Source organism: Grammomys surdaster, unplaced genomic scaffold, assembly GCF_004785775.1.
Source record: "Grammomys surdaster isolate TR1022 unplaced genomic scaffold, NIH_TR_1.0 141, whole genome shotgun sequence".
Taxonomy (NCBI): Eukaryota; Metazoa; Chordata; class Mammalia; order Rodentia; family Muridae; genus Grammomys; species Grammomys surdaster.
Window position 1 is genome coordinate 2450838 of NW_021604599.1, and position 20370 is coordinate 2471207.

The following is a 20370-nucleotide window of genomic DNA, read 5'->3' on the forward strand; positions in this document are numbered from 1 at the left end:
TCTGCTGTCTCAGTGCATTGGTCCAGGAACTTCACGAATTTTAGGGCTGCCCCAACGGGCCCTGCAACCCTGCCAGTGGGCCTATGGAGCATCCTGAACCCCGTTGTAAGAAGCGCGACTGGGGAATCTTAAACTTCAGCTATCAGGCAGGGGACTCCACCCTGCTGCTGAAGAGGGGAAAGAAGTGGGAGGAGGTGGGAGAAGAGGAGGAGAGAGAAAGGGAGGGCCATGCCTCGCCCCCGCCCCGCAACCCATTCCTATTGGCTACAGGCTTCCTGGCCCCATCCTACCGCCCGCCTTCGGGCGACGCTTAAAGTGTGCGGAGCAGGTGCCTCCAGGGGAGGAGGAAGTTTGCAAGAGTTAGTGCAGTTCTCTGCACCCATTCATTGCCCGCAGTGATCGGGACCCAGGGCTACAGCGGCCACTCGCGGGGCACTGGGACCAGAGGAGGACCGGAGAGCGCCGCTGACCATCGTGGGCTGGGGAGGTGACGGCGTCCATGCAGCTGTGTGCCAGGGCATGGGGGCTGCGCCTGGGCCGCGGAGCCGGGGGCGGCCACCGCCTGGCTCGGGGCACCGGCTTGAGTTGGGCGCCGCGGAGTCGGGGCAGCAGCGGCGGCGGAGGCGGTGGCGGGGACCGCGGGGCGGCTAGGGCCTCGCGCCTCCTGGAGCGCCTCCTGCCCAGACACGATGACTTCGCTCGGAGACACATCGGCCCCGGAGACAAAGACCGGAGAGAGATGCTGCAGGCGCTGGGGCTGGCGGTAAGGCCCTCCACCTTCCACCCTGCCGGGGCTCTGCCTGCCGGGCCTCCGGGCTCCCACCTTGCCCTCCTCCTGAGTCCCGGGCCTCAGCTTGGAAGCGAGCTCGCTCTTAATCTTGGTGCTTCCTTCTCTCTTAACTTTCCTGCTGTTCCCGCTCTTCAAAAGTAGTGCATTTTAAAAATATCCCCAACTCCAGATGAACCCCAATTTTGCTGGAAAAGGAGGAAGAATCCCTACTTAGAGTACATTAATCCGGTCAGCTCCAGTTTCAGCTTCCGAACCCGGAGTAGCGGATTTACCATCTGGCTCCATCATTTTTTTTCTCCTCCTCCAAAAGATTTCTGCTTTCTGAAGTTTCACTTTAAAAAGAACCCCTAATTAGACGATTTAAATGAAGTTCCTACCAGCCTTTGAAGACGAAAAACTGAGGTGACTCTCTTAACTTAGGTATTTTGTTCTGCCTGTCGTGTTCACCAGCTTGCGTTTTTTAAATTTTAGAGCATTGATGAACTCATCGAGAAGACGGTCCCTGCCGGCATCCGCTTGAAGAGACCCTTGAAAATGGAAGACCCTGTTTGTAAGTGGCGGGGAGGACTCTCTGGGGTTCTGCTGCTCTGCCTTCTATAAACGCTCTGGGGTCGGATTGCTCAGGACTTGACGGGCCCTAAAACGCTGGGATTTTTCTTCCCAGAGAAGAATCTTTGTAGCCCCTTTCATAGTCTTTATCCCTGGGTTGCTGGCGAGGAACCTACAAGCTTTCTCAAAGAAGGCCTTGCAGAAGACACGTGTTGGTTTAGGACTCTCCACCTCAGCACGCCCACCGGAAGGGCTTTTTGTTCCTTTGAGCTGGGAGGGTTGTTATCTCTGTAGGTCAGGTGAGACTCGGAAAGGACAAAGGAATCACCTGAGGTCCTGCAGCTAGAGACTTATTTGGAAGGGGACTTACAGACGTCTCAAAATCACCAGAGTTTCAAATTCTTCTGTCTCCGGTCGGGTTTCCTCTCACACTCACCCACCTTAAACGCTTTGCAAGCCCAAGTGGTTCTGAAAAGCACACAAAAACCGATTTGTGCTTGGTTAAGAAATCTCAGGCTATTTATAGGCTTGCTTGCTTATTTGTTTGTTTGTTTGTTTGTTTATTTATTTATTTATTTATTTTAGTTTTTCGAGACAAGGTTTCTCTGAGTAGTCCTGGGTGTCCTGGAACTCACTCTGTAGACCAGGCTGGCCTGGAGTTCAGAAATCTGCCTGCCTCTGCCTCCTAAATTGCTGGGACTAAAGGCGTGCGCCACCACTGCCCGACATGCTCTGGGTTTATATGGCTTTGACTTCTAGGAGTCAGGGAAGAACCTAGACACGTTAAGGGATGGTCAGAACTGAGAACTCTAAGAAAATCAAAAACCACCAAGCTCCCTCACCTGGTTACTCAGATCACAGAGATATTTATCTAGGGCAATTGTTTTGTTTGTTTGTTTGTTTGTTTGCTTGCTTGCTTGCTTGCCTGCCGTTGCTTGTTTGGTTTGGTTTCTGTGAGAACAATTCTAGATGCAAACCTGATTTTGTTTTAAAAGATGACCTGAGCCTGTTCTGGCTGCAGCTGGGGAATGTAGTACCTAGAGTTCTACCTAGGGCTGCTGGCCTTGCTGCTGTCAAATTCTGATGGCAAGGATCTTGCTCACTAAGAAAACCACCTGAGACTTAGGGAAGTGGCCATAGATGTATGTGTCTCAGCTCCAGAACAGCAACATTCTGAGCCATCAAATGTGAGAAAAACAAAGAGGTTGACTTATTTGCTTTTAGAAATAAGAACTTTTATGCAGCTCAGGCCAGCCTCAAATTTGTGATTCTCTGGTCCTTATTCATTGAGTAAAGTTTATATCATGTGTACCCCATAATGTGGAAAAACTGTATTTTTAAGCAGTTTTATATGTGTGATTCTTCTTTCCTCCTCCTCCTCCTCCTCCTCTTCCTCCTCCTCCTCTCCCTCCTTCTCTTTCTCCTTCTCTTCCTCTTCCTCCTCCTCCTTCTCTTCCTCCTCCTCCTCCTCCTCCTCCCCCTCCCCCTCCTCCTCCTTTTTTTACTATAGGGTCTCACTATGTTGCTCTAGCTGGCCCGCTTTGGAGACCAGCTGGGATTAAAGGAGTGCACATCTGTCCTTAGTTGTGTATTTGTCAAGGAAGCCATTGGTGAATATTTGTGCAAATAATTGCCTTCCTGAGACTTTCAAAAACAGAATGTCTAGATTAGCCCCTTGTACAACACAACATGCTCTAAAGTAAGATGTCCTTTTAGGAGCCTTAAGGCTTGGTGAATTAATCAGAGTTCTCCCCCCTCCCCCTCTTCCCCTCCTTCTCCCTCTCTCCCTTCTTCTCCCTCTCTCCCTCCTTCTCCCTCTCTCTCTTTCTCCTTCCCTCCCTCTGTCTCCCTCTGTCTCCCTCTCCCTCCAAATAGACTCTCCTACCCCCACCCCCAACCCCCCGTAGCTGGCCTGGAACTATGTAGACCAGACTTTCCACAAAGGTGGGGATTCACCTGCCTCTGTCTCCCTCCTGAGTGCTGGGATTAAAAATGACTTGTTTTGTTGTTGTTTAGTTCAGATTTTTCTAGCAAGAGATATATTTGCCCCTGTCACTGGGAATAGCTTCCCAAGACTTTGAAGTCCCGTGGAGAAAATACTCTACAGTCAAAATTCTCCTTTCCCACCTCCCCTTTCCTGCAGAGCATGCTTATTGGGCCAAGGACCAGGGGTGATGGGATGGTGGGGATGCTGAGTTTACAAGGCTCGGATGTGTCATGGCTGAGGACGGTCTCTGTGAGGAAAGCAGGCTGCTTTCTTGTGGCCTACAGGAGGAACATTTAGGAGTGGAGCAGTCTTACTCACACTTCCCTTCCCGTGAGTACTGATGCTCTTCTGTAGCAAACAAGTATTTGCTGTGGTGGCTCTAGGAGCAGGCTGCTGTCTTTACCATCCTCCTTGTATGTAATGGGTAGATAGTTGGGTCAGCACTTACACATAACGATATGAAGTTAAACATTTGTGTAGCGCCTCCCATGGGCATGTTTGAAAAGTGCTTTCTGTGTATTCTTTATTCAATCCTCATTATAGTCTCTCTCCCCCTCTGCCCTTTGTTTTAGAGACAAAGATCTCAATTGTGTAGCCCAGGCTGGTCACATTCATGGACTCAAGTGCTTCTCTTATCTTCCCTTCCAAGATACCTGAGACTATAGGCCCACACTACCATTGCACAGCTTTAAAAGGAAGAAACCAGGGTATACAGAGGCTCTTTAATGAGCCAGGGTCTTACTGCATGACCTTTTGGTGGGAGCAGGATGCAAACTCAGCCCATCTGGCTTCGTCTCCCCTCTCTAGTCATGACATTGCTGATTTTCATAGTGTCCCAGGCAAAGCAGAGAACTCTCGCCCTGGCTCTTCTAAGGTGCACAAGCCAGTCATCCTGGAGGAGCCATTTTGTGGTGTGCAAACCTCCCCTGTGGGAATGAGACACCATGATGCGGCTGTACGTGTGGAGCTTCAGGCTCACCACCAGGATGAAGGAAGTGCGGTGGGTGCGGAGGCCCAGAGCTTGCATGGGTGAGAAACAACTCCTTACTGACAAACATGGAGGATGCTGCTGCAGACAGAGGGACCAGAAAGTATAGGACGGAGCATAGGGTCCCAGCAGTCTGGAAAGAGACTTCCTCTCTGACACTTCAGAAAGTGCCTTGAAAAATAATGAGAAATGTTCACATTCCCAATGCTGCCCTGCCTGGTTTCCCCGAAAAAATACTCTTATCAGTTAGTCTCTCAGTAAGTCGTTACTCAGAGAAGCAAGCTATACCTCTCAGCTCGAAATCCCCACAGCTTAATTCCACTCAGATGAATTTCCCTCCTCAGCCACAACCTTGCATCAAAATAATAAAATAAAAATAAATAAAAAATAATAAATCAGTAAATAAATCAGTTAAGGACCATATTTTAGTGGGAACATTGGTTTCTCTGACTACCACAAGCTGTCTCCTAATTATTTTGTTTCTTCTGTTAATGCTATAGCTAATTAAAAAGTTATTTCGGAAACCAAACTGATGAGTTTTCAGTTGTGCTGCTCTGTTTTGCTGTGTAAATCTTTCCAGTCACGTCATCTCAAAGGAGCCAGATTAAACTAGCCCAAACTAACCAACCAAATGCCACAGAGATTAAAGTTTATACAAACCCACACACTGCTTTCCCTGGGCACGCTTTGGGAGAGCGGAGACCAACCCTCCCAATGTTCAAACTAGTCAACTGGAGCTGAGGCGCTGAGCTGTCAGAATGAGTTCGGATGAGGCTCGTGGGGACTGGGTGTTCTAAGGTGTGTTGTCAGAATGAATTTTAAAATAAATGTTTAATGGAGGGCAGTGATCAGGGGAGGGGCATTGTGCAATGCAGATGCAAGTGATAACTTTATCATCCAGAGGGTTTAGGTAGTCTAGCTGATCTGAGCAGTCAGAAGAAGGCAGCCATCCTTCCCCAAGTCCTACCCGGAGGGTCCTCAGTCTCGAGGCTCTCTTAGGTATTTCTGACTCCTCCTAATCCTTCCCAACTGAGATAAGTCTGCCTCATTTATAACTAGGATTGTGGACTAAAGACTAGCTCAATGACAAAGTTGAGGTTATTTATTCTGAACTTGCAATAGCAAGAATTAGACTTGAGTTTTGGAAAATAAGAAATCTATAGAGTGTGAGGGGACTTCAGGTATGGTTCCAACAGGGGGCTATTGGCTTCCAGGACACTACAAAAGGGCTAAAGCGAGGTACTCACCCAGGTGCTGCTTCAGATGTGAGGTGAGTGTGTATATATATGGCTCCCTTTGATCCTGAGCTAGAAGTAGTATTTGAAATGCTAGACTTGAACCCACAGCTGCGGGACTACTAGGAAGCCCATAAATTCCAGTTTTTATAAAGTTTATTTTTAGCATGAAAATATTTTAAGGTTTCTTGGGTCTTGATATATCAAACCATGCTGACTACACTGTTGACAGAAATAGCAAAGTATAATTTAATTTTTTAAAAAATAATTTCATGTGATAGTGGAGGCAGGAGTGTATTTGAGTGCAGGCGCTCTTGGAGTATGAAGAAGGTTGTTAGATTCCCTGGAACTAGAGTTAGTGGTTGTGAGTGAGCTGCTTGTCTGGGGTGCTGGGGGTGTCTGAGCTATCTCTCCCAGCCCCCTTACCTTAAAGGATCATGGAATCCATCTAGCATCAATAAAGATAAATCTAATTTTTTAAAAGTATTATGGGCTGGTGAGATGGCTGAGAGTATAAGGGTAGTTATAACCAAGTCTGATCAATCCCCAGAACCGACAAGGTGGAAGGAGAAAATGAACCACACAGGTTGTTCTCTGCCATGCACAAGTGTACACACATGCACACTGAGTACAAATTAGTCTTTTAAAAACACGACTTCAATCTCAGCACTTGGGAGGCAGAGATAGGCAAATCTCTTAGTTCAAGGTCAGCCTGGTCTACAGAGATCTAGTTCCAGGACAGCCAAGGCTAAACAGAGAAACTGTCTCATATATATAATATTTTGTATAAGTAACATTCCTTAATCTTGTTTGTTTGCTTGAAGTGGACTATTTTGGAAAAACTATAGGTTATCTATTTCTAGTTAGAAATTTTTGCCAAATTCAATGGTTTCTCTAAAACAATTATAAGCTACAGTTCCCACAAGCTGCCATGAGGTTCATTTGGGTCTACCCGTCTTAAATTTTCTTTTTCTTTCTCTCTCTCTTTTTTTAAAGATTTAGTTATTTATTTTCTGTATATGAAAACACTGTCTCTGTTTTCAGACAGACCACCAGATCCCTTTACAGATGGTTGTGAGCCACCATGTGGTTGCTGGGAATTGAACTCAGGACCTCTGGAAGAGCAGTCAGTGCTCTTAACCACTGAGCCATCTCTCCAGACCCAAGTTTTCTTTTTTCTTAGTGTTTACTTGCCAAAGAGTGTAAAGAGACTAGTGGATAGGGCATTTGCTGGTTTTGTAGAGCAGTGGAGTTTGGTTCTCAGCACCCTTTTGGCAACTTAGAACCATCTGTAACTCCAGTTCCCAGGGTCTGTCTGATGTCTTCTGGCCTCTGGCTACCAGGCATGCATGTGGTACACAGACATGTGCAGGCAAAAATACTAATACACATAAATTTTTTTTGTTTTTTGTTTTTTGTTTTTTTCGAGACAGGGTTTCTCTGTCTAGCCCTGGCTGTCCTGGAACTCACTCTGTAGACCAGGCTGGCCTCGAACTCAGAAATCCGCCTGCCTCTGCCTCCCAAGTGCTGGGATTAAAGGCGTGCGCCACCACCGCCCAGCTAACATACATTTTTAAAAGAAGAATTTTAAAGATATTTGCAGATCTAATTTTTGATAAAGGTTTCAGTGCAATATCCACACATTTCCTGTATATTTCTGGCCTCAACCTCCCACCAGATTGGTCGGTCTGTTACAATTAATGGACCACTTTTTCCTTCCTCCCCTTCATCTTACGCATCCCATCGTGGCCTCATCTTTGTGGTTGTCTTCAGGTTTCTGCATGCTAGACTTGATGTGTACCATCATGTCTGGCTGATGGATAAATATCAATTCATGTTTATTCATGGTTCATAGTTAACTCAGGAATTAGCATAATTTTTTAATGTGGTAGTGGATACTGATATTGTATGTTCTAGGGGTTTGGAACTGTACAACGAACTGTATTGATCATTGAATTAGAATAGTTTACTGCCTTAAAAAAAAGACTCCATGTTCCCCAATTTGTACATATTCCCTACCTAACATTAACTTATGATGAATTTTAAATAGCATTAAAAATATTCAGTGCTATCAAATTACTTATTCAGCATTGTAGATACAGTGTTATCCTTGGAGATCACTAATGAGGAAGGACCCTTTGTCCCTACATGAAATTCCTTGGACTATTTAGCTTTTTAGGTTTTGAATTGGTGTTTCCTGTGGCCTTTGTTAGCAGTAGTTGTTTGAGTTTGTAGTTTCCTGGTCTGCTTCCATAGTTTCCTCTGTCAGCTTCCCATCCTAGTTTACCGAGAGGCTTGTTTAAATTTTCTTGGGCTTTGATATATAAAACCACATTGACCACATTGTTGACAGAAATGTCAAAATATTTTTTCTTTTTTTTATTTGATATTTATTTACATTTCAGGTGTTATCCCCTTTCCCCATCCCTCCTTCTTTTTCGATTTTATACCGCTTAAATTACATGCAAGTTTTTCTTTTGTTTTTTTGTTTTTAGTTTTTTTGGTTTTTTTTGTTTGTTTGTTTTTCGAGACAGGGTTTCTCTTTATAGCCCGGGCTATCCTGGAACTCACTTTGTAGACCAGGCTGGCCTCGAACTCAGAAATCCACCTGCCTCTACCTCCCAAGTGCTGAGATTAAAGGCGTGCGCCACCACCGCCCGACCTGCATGCAAGTATTAAGATCAGCTCTAGGTTGAAAAACTAGCAATAAAATAGATGAAAATAGTCAAGGAACAAGCAAGACAATAAACCCAGATAGTTAAAGAACAAGCAGGACAATAAACAGAGTTCCCTGATCACTTCTGTGATTCACTATTTGTAAGGGCTTATCAGGATGACCAAAATATCTGAGCCTACTTCCCTGTCCTAGCCCAAAGTTATTTTCATGCCTGAATGCTACTTCTTTGTTCTAGCTTAAGGTTTAGATTCCTGCCTGTGATTTTTTTTTTCTTTTAAAGTAATCACATGTGAGTAGTGGGGGCTGGAGTGTATTTGAGTGCCGGTGACCTTGGAGTATGAAAAGGGGTGTTGGAAGGTGGAAGGTGCCACACGGGCACTGGATACACTAGAGTCAAGTGGTAATAACAGCAAGATAAATACTGACTATTCTGCAGATAGGATGGAAACAGATTATGGCATCGGCAGAGGTGGAAGTATAAAAACACAAGGCTGTTTGAGGAGTCATGGATAAACTGTAAGCAGACTATTTCATTGTCGGGGAGTAAGGAAAACAAGATATGAGGGTTCAGAGCCAAAAAGTGTACATGGCGTATGTTAAATGTGAGATAGTTCAGTTCTTCCTGGAAGCAGGCGCCAAGACCATGCTAAATAAATACACAAGATGGAAGCGGGTATGACGCCCTCAGACTACTGCAGTTCTGATCCTGGTAGAATGGTACGGAGGTAGGAAGACTGAACACAGAGACTCTGAGATGGCTGTGCAAATCTGGGAAAGGTAAGAGTCGAAAAGCTGTAGGGAGCTCCAGTGCTCCCACAGTGACTTCATGGGAACGAGTGACTTCCCCAGTGGACTGCAGAGAAAAAAGACAGACCCAGAACGTGAAAAAGATGAACATGTGGAGGGGAACAGTCAGGTAGAGTCACCAGGGTCAGGAAGACAATTTTCTTGGAGCACTGTGTTGAATTTTGTACCTCTCTTGGGTCCAAGAAGGAAAAATGTCCGCAGAATCAAGAGCGCCCCCTAGGGTGGTAGGAGTTTGGGCGCTGCTTGCCCGGTATTCTCTTCACGGTAAGCAGGAAGAATAAGACTGACTTTGACTTAGGTAAAAGTGGAGTTTGAAAAGAGTCAACATGTTTGTCTAGGTGGTAAAACTGGAGGTCACCCCTCACAGAGAGCCTGCTGAGGTTGAGTGGTGTTGATTCTGTCAGGCATCATTTAGCGATCCAGGAGCAAGAACCAAAAATGTGGTCAGTGAGTTCAGCTGAGGCCAAGGATTGGAACCATCCAGGGCCAAGGACTTCAAGGTCTGCCGGTCAGCTCAGATCACTGGGCTTGGAAAGAGGTGGAAAGGCTCATCCACCTTGCACCTAGAGGTCCAACGACCAACTTCATGGAACAGGGAGCAAGGACGGGGCAGCGCACCCATTCTGAAGGCAGGCACTGGGGCACGTAAGATCACAAGGTTATCCGATGTTCTCCGTGTCTTCTGACTCCTGCATGTCTTTGCTAAACTGCTGGCCCAGGAGCTGTGCCTTGCTTTATGTTTGTTGTATTGAGGATGAAAACTTACTTATAAGTTATGGCAGACATGGTGGCTCATGCCTTTAATCTCAGAACTTGGGAGGCAGAGGCAGGTAGGTCGTGGTAAACTGAGGCCAGTCTGGTCTACATAGTGAGATCCAAGACAGCCAGAGTTGCATAATGAGATCCTACCTCAAAGCCAAAACCAAATCCAAAACAAAACACTTATTGTTAATTTAATTCATGTGTATGTGGACTTGTGGGTGCCCCTTTGGAGGCCAGGAGAGTTCCTGGAACTTGGGTGTGGATGATGAGAGTTGAACACTGGTCCTTAGCAAGAGTAACAGGTGCTCATAACCACGGAGCTATCCTCCTCACCCCATAAATCTCCTTTTCTCTGCTCAGGCCTGTTTTGCTTATTCCCAGGATATTTTATAGTACAAACGGAGAGTTTAAGTATGGATTCTCAATGCTGATTAAACTCTGACAAGTTGAAATCTCTGAATCTAAAGTTATTTGTAGGCACTGATAGAACTATTCCAATAGCATCAAGTTTCTGCTTATAAATGTTTTCCAAAGGTTTGCTTATAGTAATATAGCTGAACCATTTAGGAAAACAATTTTTGTAGTAACCTGCTATGGATTCTGTGGTAGGTAAGTTATTAGTTGTGAGGAACTACCCGTATGTGACAGCTTAGGTGATCCTCACTGCAATACACTTTTCTCAATCCACCATGTGCCTGTCTGCAAATAGATTACAATTCATTACTTGGTGAGATTATAAATTATGAAACCACAGACCTCTCCATAGATCGTTCCTTTGATCTATAAAAAGTTGTCATCTGTCTTTCCCTTAGGCAGGGTAGGCTGTTTGAGGTAAGCTCTTAGAGCATACACTTCCCCTTGTGCTCTTCTCTGCAGGGCATAACAGCATGCCCTGGGCAGAAAAGAGGAAAAACAAACTCTGAAGACTTTCATTTTAACCTAACCATCTGGCCTGAGTACGAATACAGGGGTCATCTGGTGTTCTAGATAAATATTATGAATTGCAGTGTTTCTCTGTTTTTTTAAAAAGTAAAATGGAGAGACCCTGATGAGGCCACCCAGAGAAAGAAGAGATCTGGGTTTGAGGAACAAAATGACAGATAGGATATCCCTCTTTTCTCTGTCACTGTGGCTGCTGTGCTGTTGATCTTGAAGCTGTGTGTCTTTCAGTTGAGCAGGATCCACTGCAGTGGTCTCTGTGATGTGAAGGAAGGAACCATCAGAACACAGAGGAGACGTGCCTCAACTCCTTTAGGTGGTGGTGGTGATTTGAGGAGTTATGGTGTCTTACTAATTGGAATCTGGTCACTGTCTAGGATCATCCAGGAAAGAGCTGTCTAAGGGGAAGGGATAGGACGGCTCGGGGCAGAGATCATCTTGATGACGTTAACTGGAAGTTGAAGGTCCACCGATGATTGGCACCTGGGCAGCGAATCCTGTACCGTTGAAGAGGGGAGCACGGGCATGGGGCAGTCCTTGAATCGCTCTCTGTTCTTGACTGTTGATGTAAGGAGATGGCCGCTCCAAGCCCCTGCTGTTGCCTTGACTTCCCCGCAGTGACTGCAGCTGGAATTGTGGCCAGATTTACTCACTTCCCTAAAGCTGCACTTAAAATTTAGGGTGTTTGTTTGTTTGTTTGGTTGGTTGGTTTTGTTTTGTTTTTACCAATGTAGCAAGAAATGGGACTAAGACATTGACTCATTGCAAGTAGCTACGGGCCTTCCATCAGTGTCCTCTCCACAGTGGACAGAGAATCTGGTTTGGTTTGGTTTCCTTTAACAATCCTCTACTTCCCAGGAAGGAAACTTGACCCCCACAGGTACCTGGACTGGTGAATGGACACTAGGAGGTTAAGGGTAAGATTTAAAGAAAAAAAAAATAGGTGTTGTAAATGACTAGGTGATGTGAAAGAAAGGCTGTTTTTAGGCAGAATTTGAATCTTCATTCTGCCTTTTACTCAGAAAATTGTAACATGAACTATCTCTCATAAAACACCGATCATGGTTGACACCTGCCTACCCATTCCCCAACCCCCACCCCTACCCCCACCCCTCCATGGTTTCCACACAGCTCTGAAGCCAGGGATATGCATGCTGGCAAGAAAAATCTGCCAAGACAATTTCCACCCTTACAATCTGTCCCAACTTTTCCCTTCAGCCTCTGGCAAAGAAAGACCTTTCTCCAACTGGTGACATTGGCTGGGCAAACTCAAGTATGAGCGTGTTGGTTTTCAGTCCTGACGACTTCCTTGGAGGCTTTCTTAGTGCCTTGCCAAGTGTAGGAGGGTGACAAATCGGGGGTGAGGGGGAGCCTGTGACACTGTCTGCTCTGTGCGGATGCTGCTGGCTGGGCTGCTGGCAAATAGTGTCATTCAGAGAGCGCCACACGCCGTCTACTTCCCAACTGCATCTCGGGAATGATGTTGTTACTTAATTGTTATCATAAGTAATATAAGTGCACTATCCAAAACTCAGGCACACAAGATTTTCAAGGGAAAGCGAGACTCAGCTCTCCCTCTGACCTCAGCTTTCTGTGAATCATCCCAGAGATGTTCTATGTGCATGTTTACTTTTTCATTGCTATTACATTTATCGTGTGTGTGTGTGTGTGTGTGTGTGTGTGTGTGTATGTGTGTATGAAGGCTGGCTAGTTGGCTCTTTCCTTCCATGGGAGTCCCAGGGATTGAACTCAAGCTTAGCAGCAAGCACCTTTACTGTCCGAGCCATTTTACCAACCCAGTTTTGTTTCCTTGAGACTCTGGCTAGTTCAGGTTGGTCTTGAAAGCAGAGCAATCTTCCTGTCTCAGCTTAAGTGCTAGGATTATATACAGGCATGCACTACCACATCTTCCTTGTATTTGTTCTTTAAAAATACAGACAATAGGGCTGGAGAGATAGCTCAGAGGTTAAGAGCACCGGCTGCTCTTCCAGAGATCCTGAGTTCAATTCCCAGCAACCACATGGTGGCTCACAACCATCTGTAATGGAGTCAATGCCCTTTTCTGGGGTGTCTGAAAACAGCTACAGTATACTCATATAAATAAAATGAATAAATCTTAAAAGAAATATATAGATGATAAACATTTAGGGTGTAGATCGGGGGTAAAATGCTTGCTTAGCATATACAATGTTGTTTAATCCCTCATACCAAAAAAAAAAAAAAGAGAAAGAGAGAGAGAAAGAAAGAGGACTAGCATTATAAGAGCAGTGTGCATGAATACTGTATAGGACCACAGGAATGTTATCTTCAGATTAGGGAGTTACAGTGAATCACAAATGCACTGTCCTATATAATTAAGAACAAAATATAGGATTTTGTCATGGGTTACAGATGGAGAGCATGTATTCAAGTAGGCGTGTGCTTTGGTACAATATACATCTTGACTCAGGTAGCCTGTCTCCATTTCAGGGCGTTTCTTATACAGATTCATTCATCTGAGAAATCTCAATAGTCACAGCAATGTGCCCGGTGTTTGAGACCCATGCTGTTATAAAACATCTGTTCGGACCAGGTGTGTTGGCACACCTTTCATCCCAGCACCTGTAGGCAGAAACAGGCATTATCTCTGAATTTGAGGCCAGCTTGGTCTACACAGCAAGAGTTCCAGGTCAACCAGGGTCAATCCTGTCTCAAAACGAAAAGATTCACTTGGTACAAGGTTCTGGATATTTTAGGCACACATGGTAAGGAGGCTGCTCTTAGAAAGTCTTTGTCCTGTGCAGTTACATAAGGAGGAAGGAGGTGTGCTCAGTGAATTCCAAGAAGATGAGACACAGTCCCCTCCCCACCTGGCGACTGAGAAGCCCCAGAGCACAGAGGGCACTGAACTCTGTTCTCTGCCCATTAGGACCAGGCCATTATGTAATGCTCTGAGGCAAGGGGATAAACAGGTCAGAAGCAGGTGTTTGTTCCACAAGGAAAGAACTTGCTGCTCAGATGTGAGAAAGATTGCCTAAGCTGCTGCACGGTTGGAAGTACACAACTGGGCGTGTGGTGTCCAGTGGCCCTGCAGGGCTGAAGGCATCTTAAAAAACATGACAGCTTGTCTCCAACTGATTCTTGCTGGTTTTGTGAGAACAGAATCTCACTGTGCAGCTCAGGCTGGCTTCTGACTCAACTATGTATCTCAAATTATCCTCACACTCATGGTAATCCTTCTGTCTCAGTCTCCCAAGTGTTAGCATTAAGGGAATAAAACACTGTGCCTGGCCTCCTCATGGCTTTTAATGGATGTCTCCTTCCTGGCTCTGTCTTCATTTCTTTCCTAGTTATTTAATTGTACTTTCCAAAGCGTATGAGAAGTGACGAATGGCACTGTGTTCTTCCAATGAGAGTTCTACTTGGATTTGATTATGACTTTGATTATAGACTTGGAAGCCTGGTTCTGCTCAGTTCCATTTCGGCTGGTCTGGACTAGTTGTACATCGCTGACTATGAATCTGTGAACTTACCCCTATTTCTCTCCTATCCTTCCATGGCTATGTGGACATGTCAAGATGGCGGCTGACCCTAGGATTCTAAGTACACCGGGTTGCCCCTTCTGCATATGCACCCAAGTGACTTTTCCTGAATGGATATGAGACATAAGAGCAGTGAGAAAGCATCTGAAACTGTGTGCACACCGAGCTCTGCGTTTGGAGAACAGTTTTTCTTCTGCGTGGGTGAGGCAGCCTGAGGTCTTAGATTTTTATCGTAGCAATGTCCTGGCTTCTAGTTAGGGAGTTCAGGTATGATGAGCAGCGATGAGAGAGTGGGAACGGCCCCTCACGGCGTTCACACTTTAGGAAGCATGACCAAGAACTTGCCGTCTTAGATTTGTTTCCAGATGCTGTGATAAATACACTGACAAAATAACTTAAAGGGAGAGGTGTAGCCGCCTGTGGCCACGGATTAACTGGGTGCACCTGGAAGGGGGGCTGGGAATGAAAGGTGGATGGAAGGCGAGAAGAGATGAAGCCAAGACAAAGTTCTCTGATCAAGGCTCAATGCTTTAATGTTCAGCTCTCAATTTAAAGGGGAAGGCCCCACCAAAACCCTTTCTGGTTTAAGCCAGAGATGGGTGGGATAATCCGTTCTTGGTCATGGTCACGGCTGGAGATATCTCAAGGCAAGCCCAGGGCAGTTCTTCTAAGTTTGGTGTAGCCAAGGTGGGTAACTCCACCTAGATCCTATCACTTGGTCTGCTGTGGTAAGCAAGGTCTCTCAGGCCTGCTCAAGGCTGGGGGAAGGGCACAGAGAGGCATTTATTTGTCTCACAATTCCAGGTCACATCCCACCCTTGTGCAAAAGTCAAGGCAGCAGATCAGTCACATTAGCGGTAGTCAAGAACAGAGAGCTGTGAATCAGTGCAGGACTCAATTAGCATTCCCTTACCAGAGGATTCAAGATTGTGTCAGGTTGTCATTACCTATGCTGGGGATAGAACCCAGCATTGCTGTATGACTGAGCTATATCCCCAGCCATTCGCTTTTTGAGACAGGGTCTTGCCCTGTAGCATCGATTGGCCTCAAACTTAAGAACCTCCTGCCTCTCCCTTAGTAATCACAAGCCACACCATGGCTGGCTTACCACACTCACCAGGGTACAAGTGATATGCAGGGCAAAGCTCATTCTATTACCTCCCTTCCTGCGCAACAGAAAGAGAGAGCAAGTGTAAGTTAGGGTTTTACTGCTGTGGACGGACACCATGACCAAGGCAAGTCTTATAAAGGACAACATTTAATTGCGGCTGGCTTACAGGTTCAGAGGTTCAGTCCATTATCATCAAGGAGGGAGCATGGCAGCTGGCAGCGTCCAGGCAGGCATGGTGCAGGAGGAGCTGAGAGTTCTACATCTTCACCTGAAGGCTGCTAGCAGAATACTGGCTTCCAGGCAGCTAGGATGAGGGTCGTAAAGCCCACATCCGCAGTGACACACCTACTGTAACAAGGCTACACCTTTTCATAGTGCTACTCCCTAGACCGAGCATACGCAGACCATCACAAAGCGTAAATACCATGGGGAAGGAAGACTTGAACCTCATAAGTGTGGCTTTTCCTCTGGGTAGCTGGGAGGATGCAGAAGGAAGAGATTAGAACTTCACTCTAACAACTAGAGGTAGATGTTCCCCATTGCATCTAGAAGTATATCAAAGATTTTGTTTTCTTGTAAGTGAATGATTCAGGCTTCTTTATTATTCTAGTTAAGAGTCTCCAGAAATGTCAGGATCTCCGGTGGTAGTGTCCTGCTTTCCCATTTGAATGTCATACAAGTTTTGTTTGTTTTGAGATGATCTGGCTATATGGCTCTTGCTGGCCTAGAATTTGCTCTGTAGACCACCAGGTTGCCCTGGTGATCTACAGAGATCTGCCTGCCTTTGCCTCCCGATTGCTGGGATTAAAGGCGTGCACCCCCAACACCCAGCTAAAAAGAATTTTCATGCTAGCAGAGGCATGGTTTAGCCAGCTGCAGATAATCTCTGCAGTTGTGTGAAGTTTGGAATTCTGGGAACTTTTCAGAGACTTTATAAATGCAGGGGCCCTGAGAGGTGAGGTTGGTGGTTATTGTTTTTCATGGGGATTGGTTGCAGTTAGTTCGTAGTAGTGTTCAAACAAACAAAAAGAAAGAAATTAGATTCAAAGTTCCCCCTCCATCCTATCTGTTGGTATAGGTCCAAACTCAGTGGTGTCACATCGTTGCCGAGGCAACTAGGGTGACACTCCCACAATTCGCCTGGCTACAGGAGCTACATCATCATCCGTATAAATAGGCGGAGCTTCCCCGACCTCGCTCTCTTTCCTCTCCGCCATCTTCTGTCTCCCTCTCTCTCTCTCACCCTCCATCCTTAGTAAACCCCCCTCCCGTGGAACCAGTCAGTCTTGTTTAATCTTGCACTATCCTCCTTTGTCTCCAATCCAGTGATAGAGGCTGGAATCAGTGAGGGGGATAAAGAGTGGGAAAAAGAAGAACTCACAAAGTAGCAAAGACCAGCTACAAGTAAAGAAGAAACAAGAAAGAAATTAGGTTTCAGGATCTCTGTCTCCACTCTATTCTTTCTCTCCTAGATAGGGAGAGAAATCTGGGTGGAGGGGGGGAGGTGAAGGGTGGGAAAAAGGAGAATTCACAAAGTAACTAAGACACACAGTGGAGCTCCTTCCAGCAAGAGGTGGATGGGTTGATTGTAGTTGAGCAGTTTTCTGCATTTTATACTGAACCCCAAAGCTCTCGTCATGTCCTGACCTGCTTCTGACTCTCTGAATCTGAGTTTTTAAAGCACATTTTTGGGGACAGCAAGATGGCCTAGTAAGCACCTTTGTGCCTATTTGCTCCTAAGAACCCATGAAAAGGAAGAGAACTGAGTCCATAAAAATTTCCTTTAATCTCCATTCATGTGCTATAACAGACAGACAGACAGACAGACAGACACACACACACAGAGTGCATTTTTTTCAGATAATCTGACTAAATGGGAAATGTGGGTCCATAATTGTGGATCTTGGCACAGTAGCCATTTTCTTATCTGTGAGGCTCCTGTGTCCTCACAGAGCAGCCCCGCTCCCTGTGGTAAGGAGTCTCCTGCACTGATGAGTCATGTTAGTAGTCTGAGTAACTGTGAGACCTAGAACGTTTCCTGAGGTTGAAACCACACTGGTCACATTTGAAACCACTTATTGCAGTTATTTTAAGTCTCTCCTGAGAAAATTAAAATGCTGGGCTTTGCCCAGGTCTTTGCTGAATGTGTCAAAACCCAACTCATCAGGAAACCAGGATGGATCACTTGGCCAGCGTCTTGTGTGTGAGTGCGGGTGCATGCATGCCATGCCAAATGTGTGATGGTCAAAGGACACCTTCCACAAATCAGAGCCCTCCTTCCACCATGGGTTCTGGGGATCAAACTCAGGTCTTCAGGCTTGTGTGAGAAGCACGGTTGTCCGCTTGTCAGCCTTATCCTAGTTATTTCTAACCAAGTCAATTGACATTATATTATTTTTGCCAAACATGGAGCCAGTTAGGATCAAACTGAATCTCAGTTCAGCCATTTGTAGAACATGAATTCAAGAATCTCCTGCCTCCCCAACATTGGACTGGAAGGATGAATGGGTAATGCTCAGGCCTTCTTGTTTATTTGTCTTGAGACAGGTCTTCTATGTAACCTTGGCTGTCCTGGGACTTACTACACAGACCAGTATCAAACTCAGAGATTCTTCCTGCTTCTGCCTCCAGGATATTGGAATTAAAGTTATATACCCTTATGCTAGTGATAGGGCCAATCTTTGGGCTGAATAATTGTCTGTGACATTTGTCCAAATCACGTTGAGGTGGTATGGCAAAGAACTGCACCTCTGAATAGACTGGATTTTTCTTGGTTTTAGTTTTCTTTTTACTTTTTCTTTTCTTTCTTTTTTTTTTTGTTTTTGTTTTTTTGAGACAGGGTTTCTCTTTATAGCCCAGGCTGTCTTGGAACTCACTCTGTAGACCAGGCTAGCCTCGAACTCAGAAATCCGCCTGCCTCTGCCTCCCAAGTGCTGGGATTAAAGGCATGCGCCACCACCGCACGGGGATTTTAGTTTTCTTTTGATACATAGTCTCACTGTGCAGCCTAGGTTAACCTCAAACTCTGATCCTCTTGCCTTAGCCTCCCCAGATGTGTGCTAATATGCCTGGCTTTAGATTTTCTAATACATTCAGAAACATAGTAGCAATTATAGATAGTGCCAGTAGATGAACCCCTTTTAAACCATCTGGGCTGGTTTCTTTAGGTGGTAGGGTCTTCATATTGTATGCATTTTTTTTCCTTTTTGGTCTGGCAAAGTAAGACTTGGAGACCACCTTGGTCTGTGGCTGTGGTTTCAGTGTCCAGAAGGGACAACTGCCCTACAGCCTCTCTAGAAAATGTCTGAGCAGATGCTTCTATAGGTCAGCTAAGGTTACAATCTAGATGGCTCAAGCAAAAGGTACTTGTTCTCTTAGGCTGAGTTCAAATTCAAGGTGCTGACAAGTTGGTTCCATCTTGGAACTCTGAGGAAGAATCTCTTCCATCCCTCTCTGCCTTCTGGTCATTGCTGGCATTCCGTGGCTTGCAGATACATCATTATAGTGTACGCATAACCTGGTGTTCTTGTTGAGTGAATGTCAAATGTGCCCAAATCTCCATGTTCTTGTAAAACCACGTTATTAGATGAAAATTATCGAGTATGACCTTGTTTTGAGTATTTATATCTATCTGTAAAGTCTCAAAATCTAAGCGAAGTCACATTCAACAATACCAAGGATTCTGATTGCAATGTATTGTTTTAGGAGACACAATTCAATTGGCATCACCCCTCTTACCCATGTCCCTTCTGAACTCTGGTGCTAACTGGTGACCACAGTCTTCTCTCTGTTGACTCTCCATACCTTATATAGAACAATCTCCCCACAATACAGAGTCATATTCTTCCACTAGAAAATACTCTGTAGCATCTAAGAGCTAAGCTCTTGATTTGACCAGCACATCCTTTCAAACTGTTCTTATTTGAGAACTGGACCTTTGTCCGGGTGACGCAGTGTGGAGCAGGGACCTGTCCATCTTGCACAGGATCTTAATTGAAGCTTGGCTGGCCTGCCAGGCACTGCTAATTAATCTCCCCTCCTACTGGGCTTTTGAATCACTCTGTTCCTAAAATGATTTCAGAGGTGATTGGATTTCCTGCATTCAAGAATTTTATAATTCCTTACTAACTAGGTCCCATTATGGGAACACCAGTAGAGAGTTCATGTGAGTCCTTCATTATAATTGTTACTTTATGTTGTTGGATACTGGGTTTTTGTTTTGTTTTTTTAATAGCTCTTCAAATGACAAGGAAAATAACCAGTTCAGTAGAAAAATTATAAACAAAATTTAAGCTATGTATTTTATAAGGCCTTGCCTGTCTCTAGAGACAGAAAAGACAACTGAAAGAAAGAAGGAACAAGGGAAGTGACCCAGTAGTTAGGGGCACTTACTTTTCGCTTTATTTATTTATCCTTTATTTTATGTATGTGAGTTCACTGTCACTATCTTCAGACACACCAGAAGAAGGCATGGGGTCCCATTACAGATGGTTGTGAGCCACCATGTGGTTGCTGGGAACTGAACTCAGGACCTCTGGAAGAGCAATCAGTGCTCTTAACCTCTGAGCCATTTCACTGGCCTCGCTTACTGCCCTTGCAGAGGACCTAAGGTTTCATTCCTAGCACCCACGACAGGCCAGCTTACAACTGCCTGCAGCTCCTGCTCCAGAGTGTCAAAGAGCTACTTCTGGCTTTTGTGTATAAAGCATACCTTTACACACACACACACAAATAAATTTATAAAAAAAATACCATAATACTATTGTGAGAAAATACTTTATTTAGAGGAAATAAAGCATAAATTTAAAAGATACAGAAAAAAACATGGAATTATTCGACTGCTAAAGAGTTCAATAAAGGCCAGGCAGTGGTGGTGCACGCCTTTAATCCCAGGAGGCAAAGACAGGCGGATTTCTGAGTTTGAGGCCAGCCTGGTCTACAGAGTGAGTTCCAGGACAGCCAGGGCTACACAAAGAAACCCTGCCTTAAAAAACCAAAAAAAAA

At 45.2% G+C, this 20370-nt stretch overlaps 1 protein-coding gene across 1 annotated transcript in view; it reads left to right on the forward strand.

Moving 5' to 3' along the window:
* The first annotated feature begins 325 nt into the window (after positions 1 to 325).
* Gldc (glycine decarboxylase) overlaps positions 326 to 20370 on the forward strand; it is an 83223-nt gene continuing 63178 nt past the window's right edge. The window contains exons 1-2 of the mRNA XM_028764102.1: positions 326 to 763; positions 1262 to 1340. Coding sequence (XP_028619935.1) covers positions 500 to 763; positions 1262 to 1340 — 343 coding nt within the window. The 5' untranslated portion in view covers positions 326 to 499. The remainder of the gene's footprint in view (positions 764 to 1261; positions 1341 to 20370) is intronic.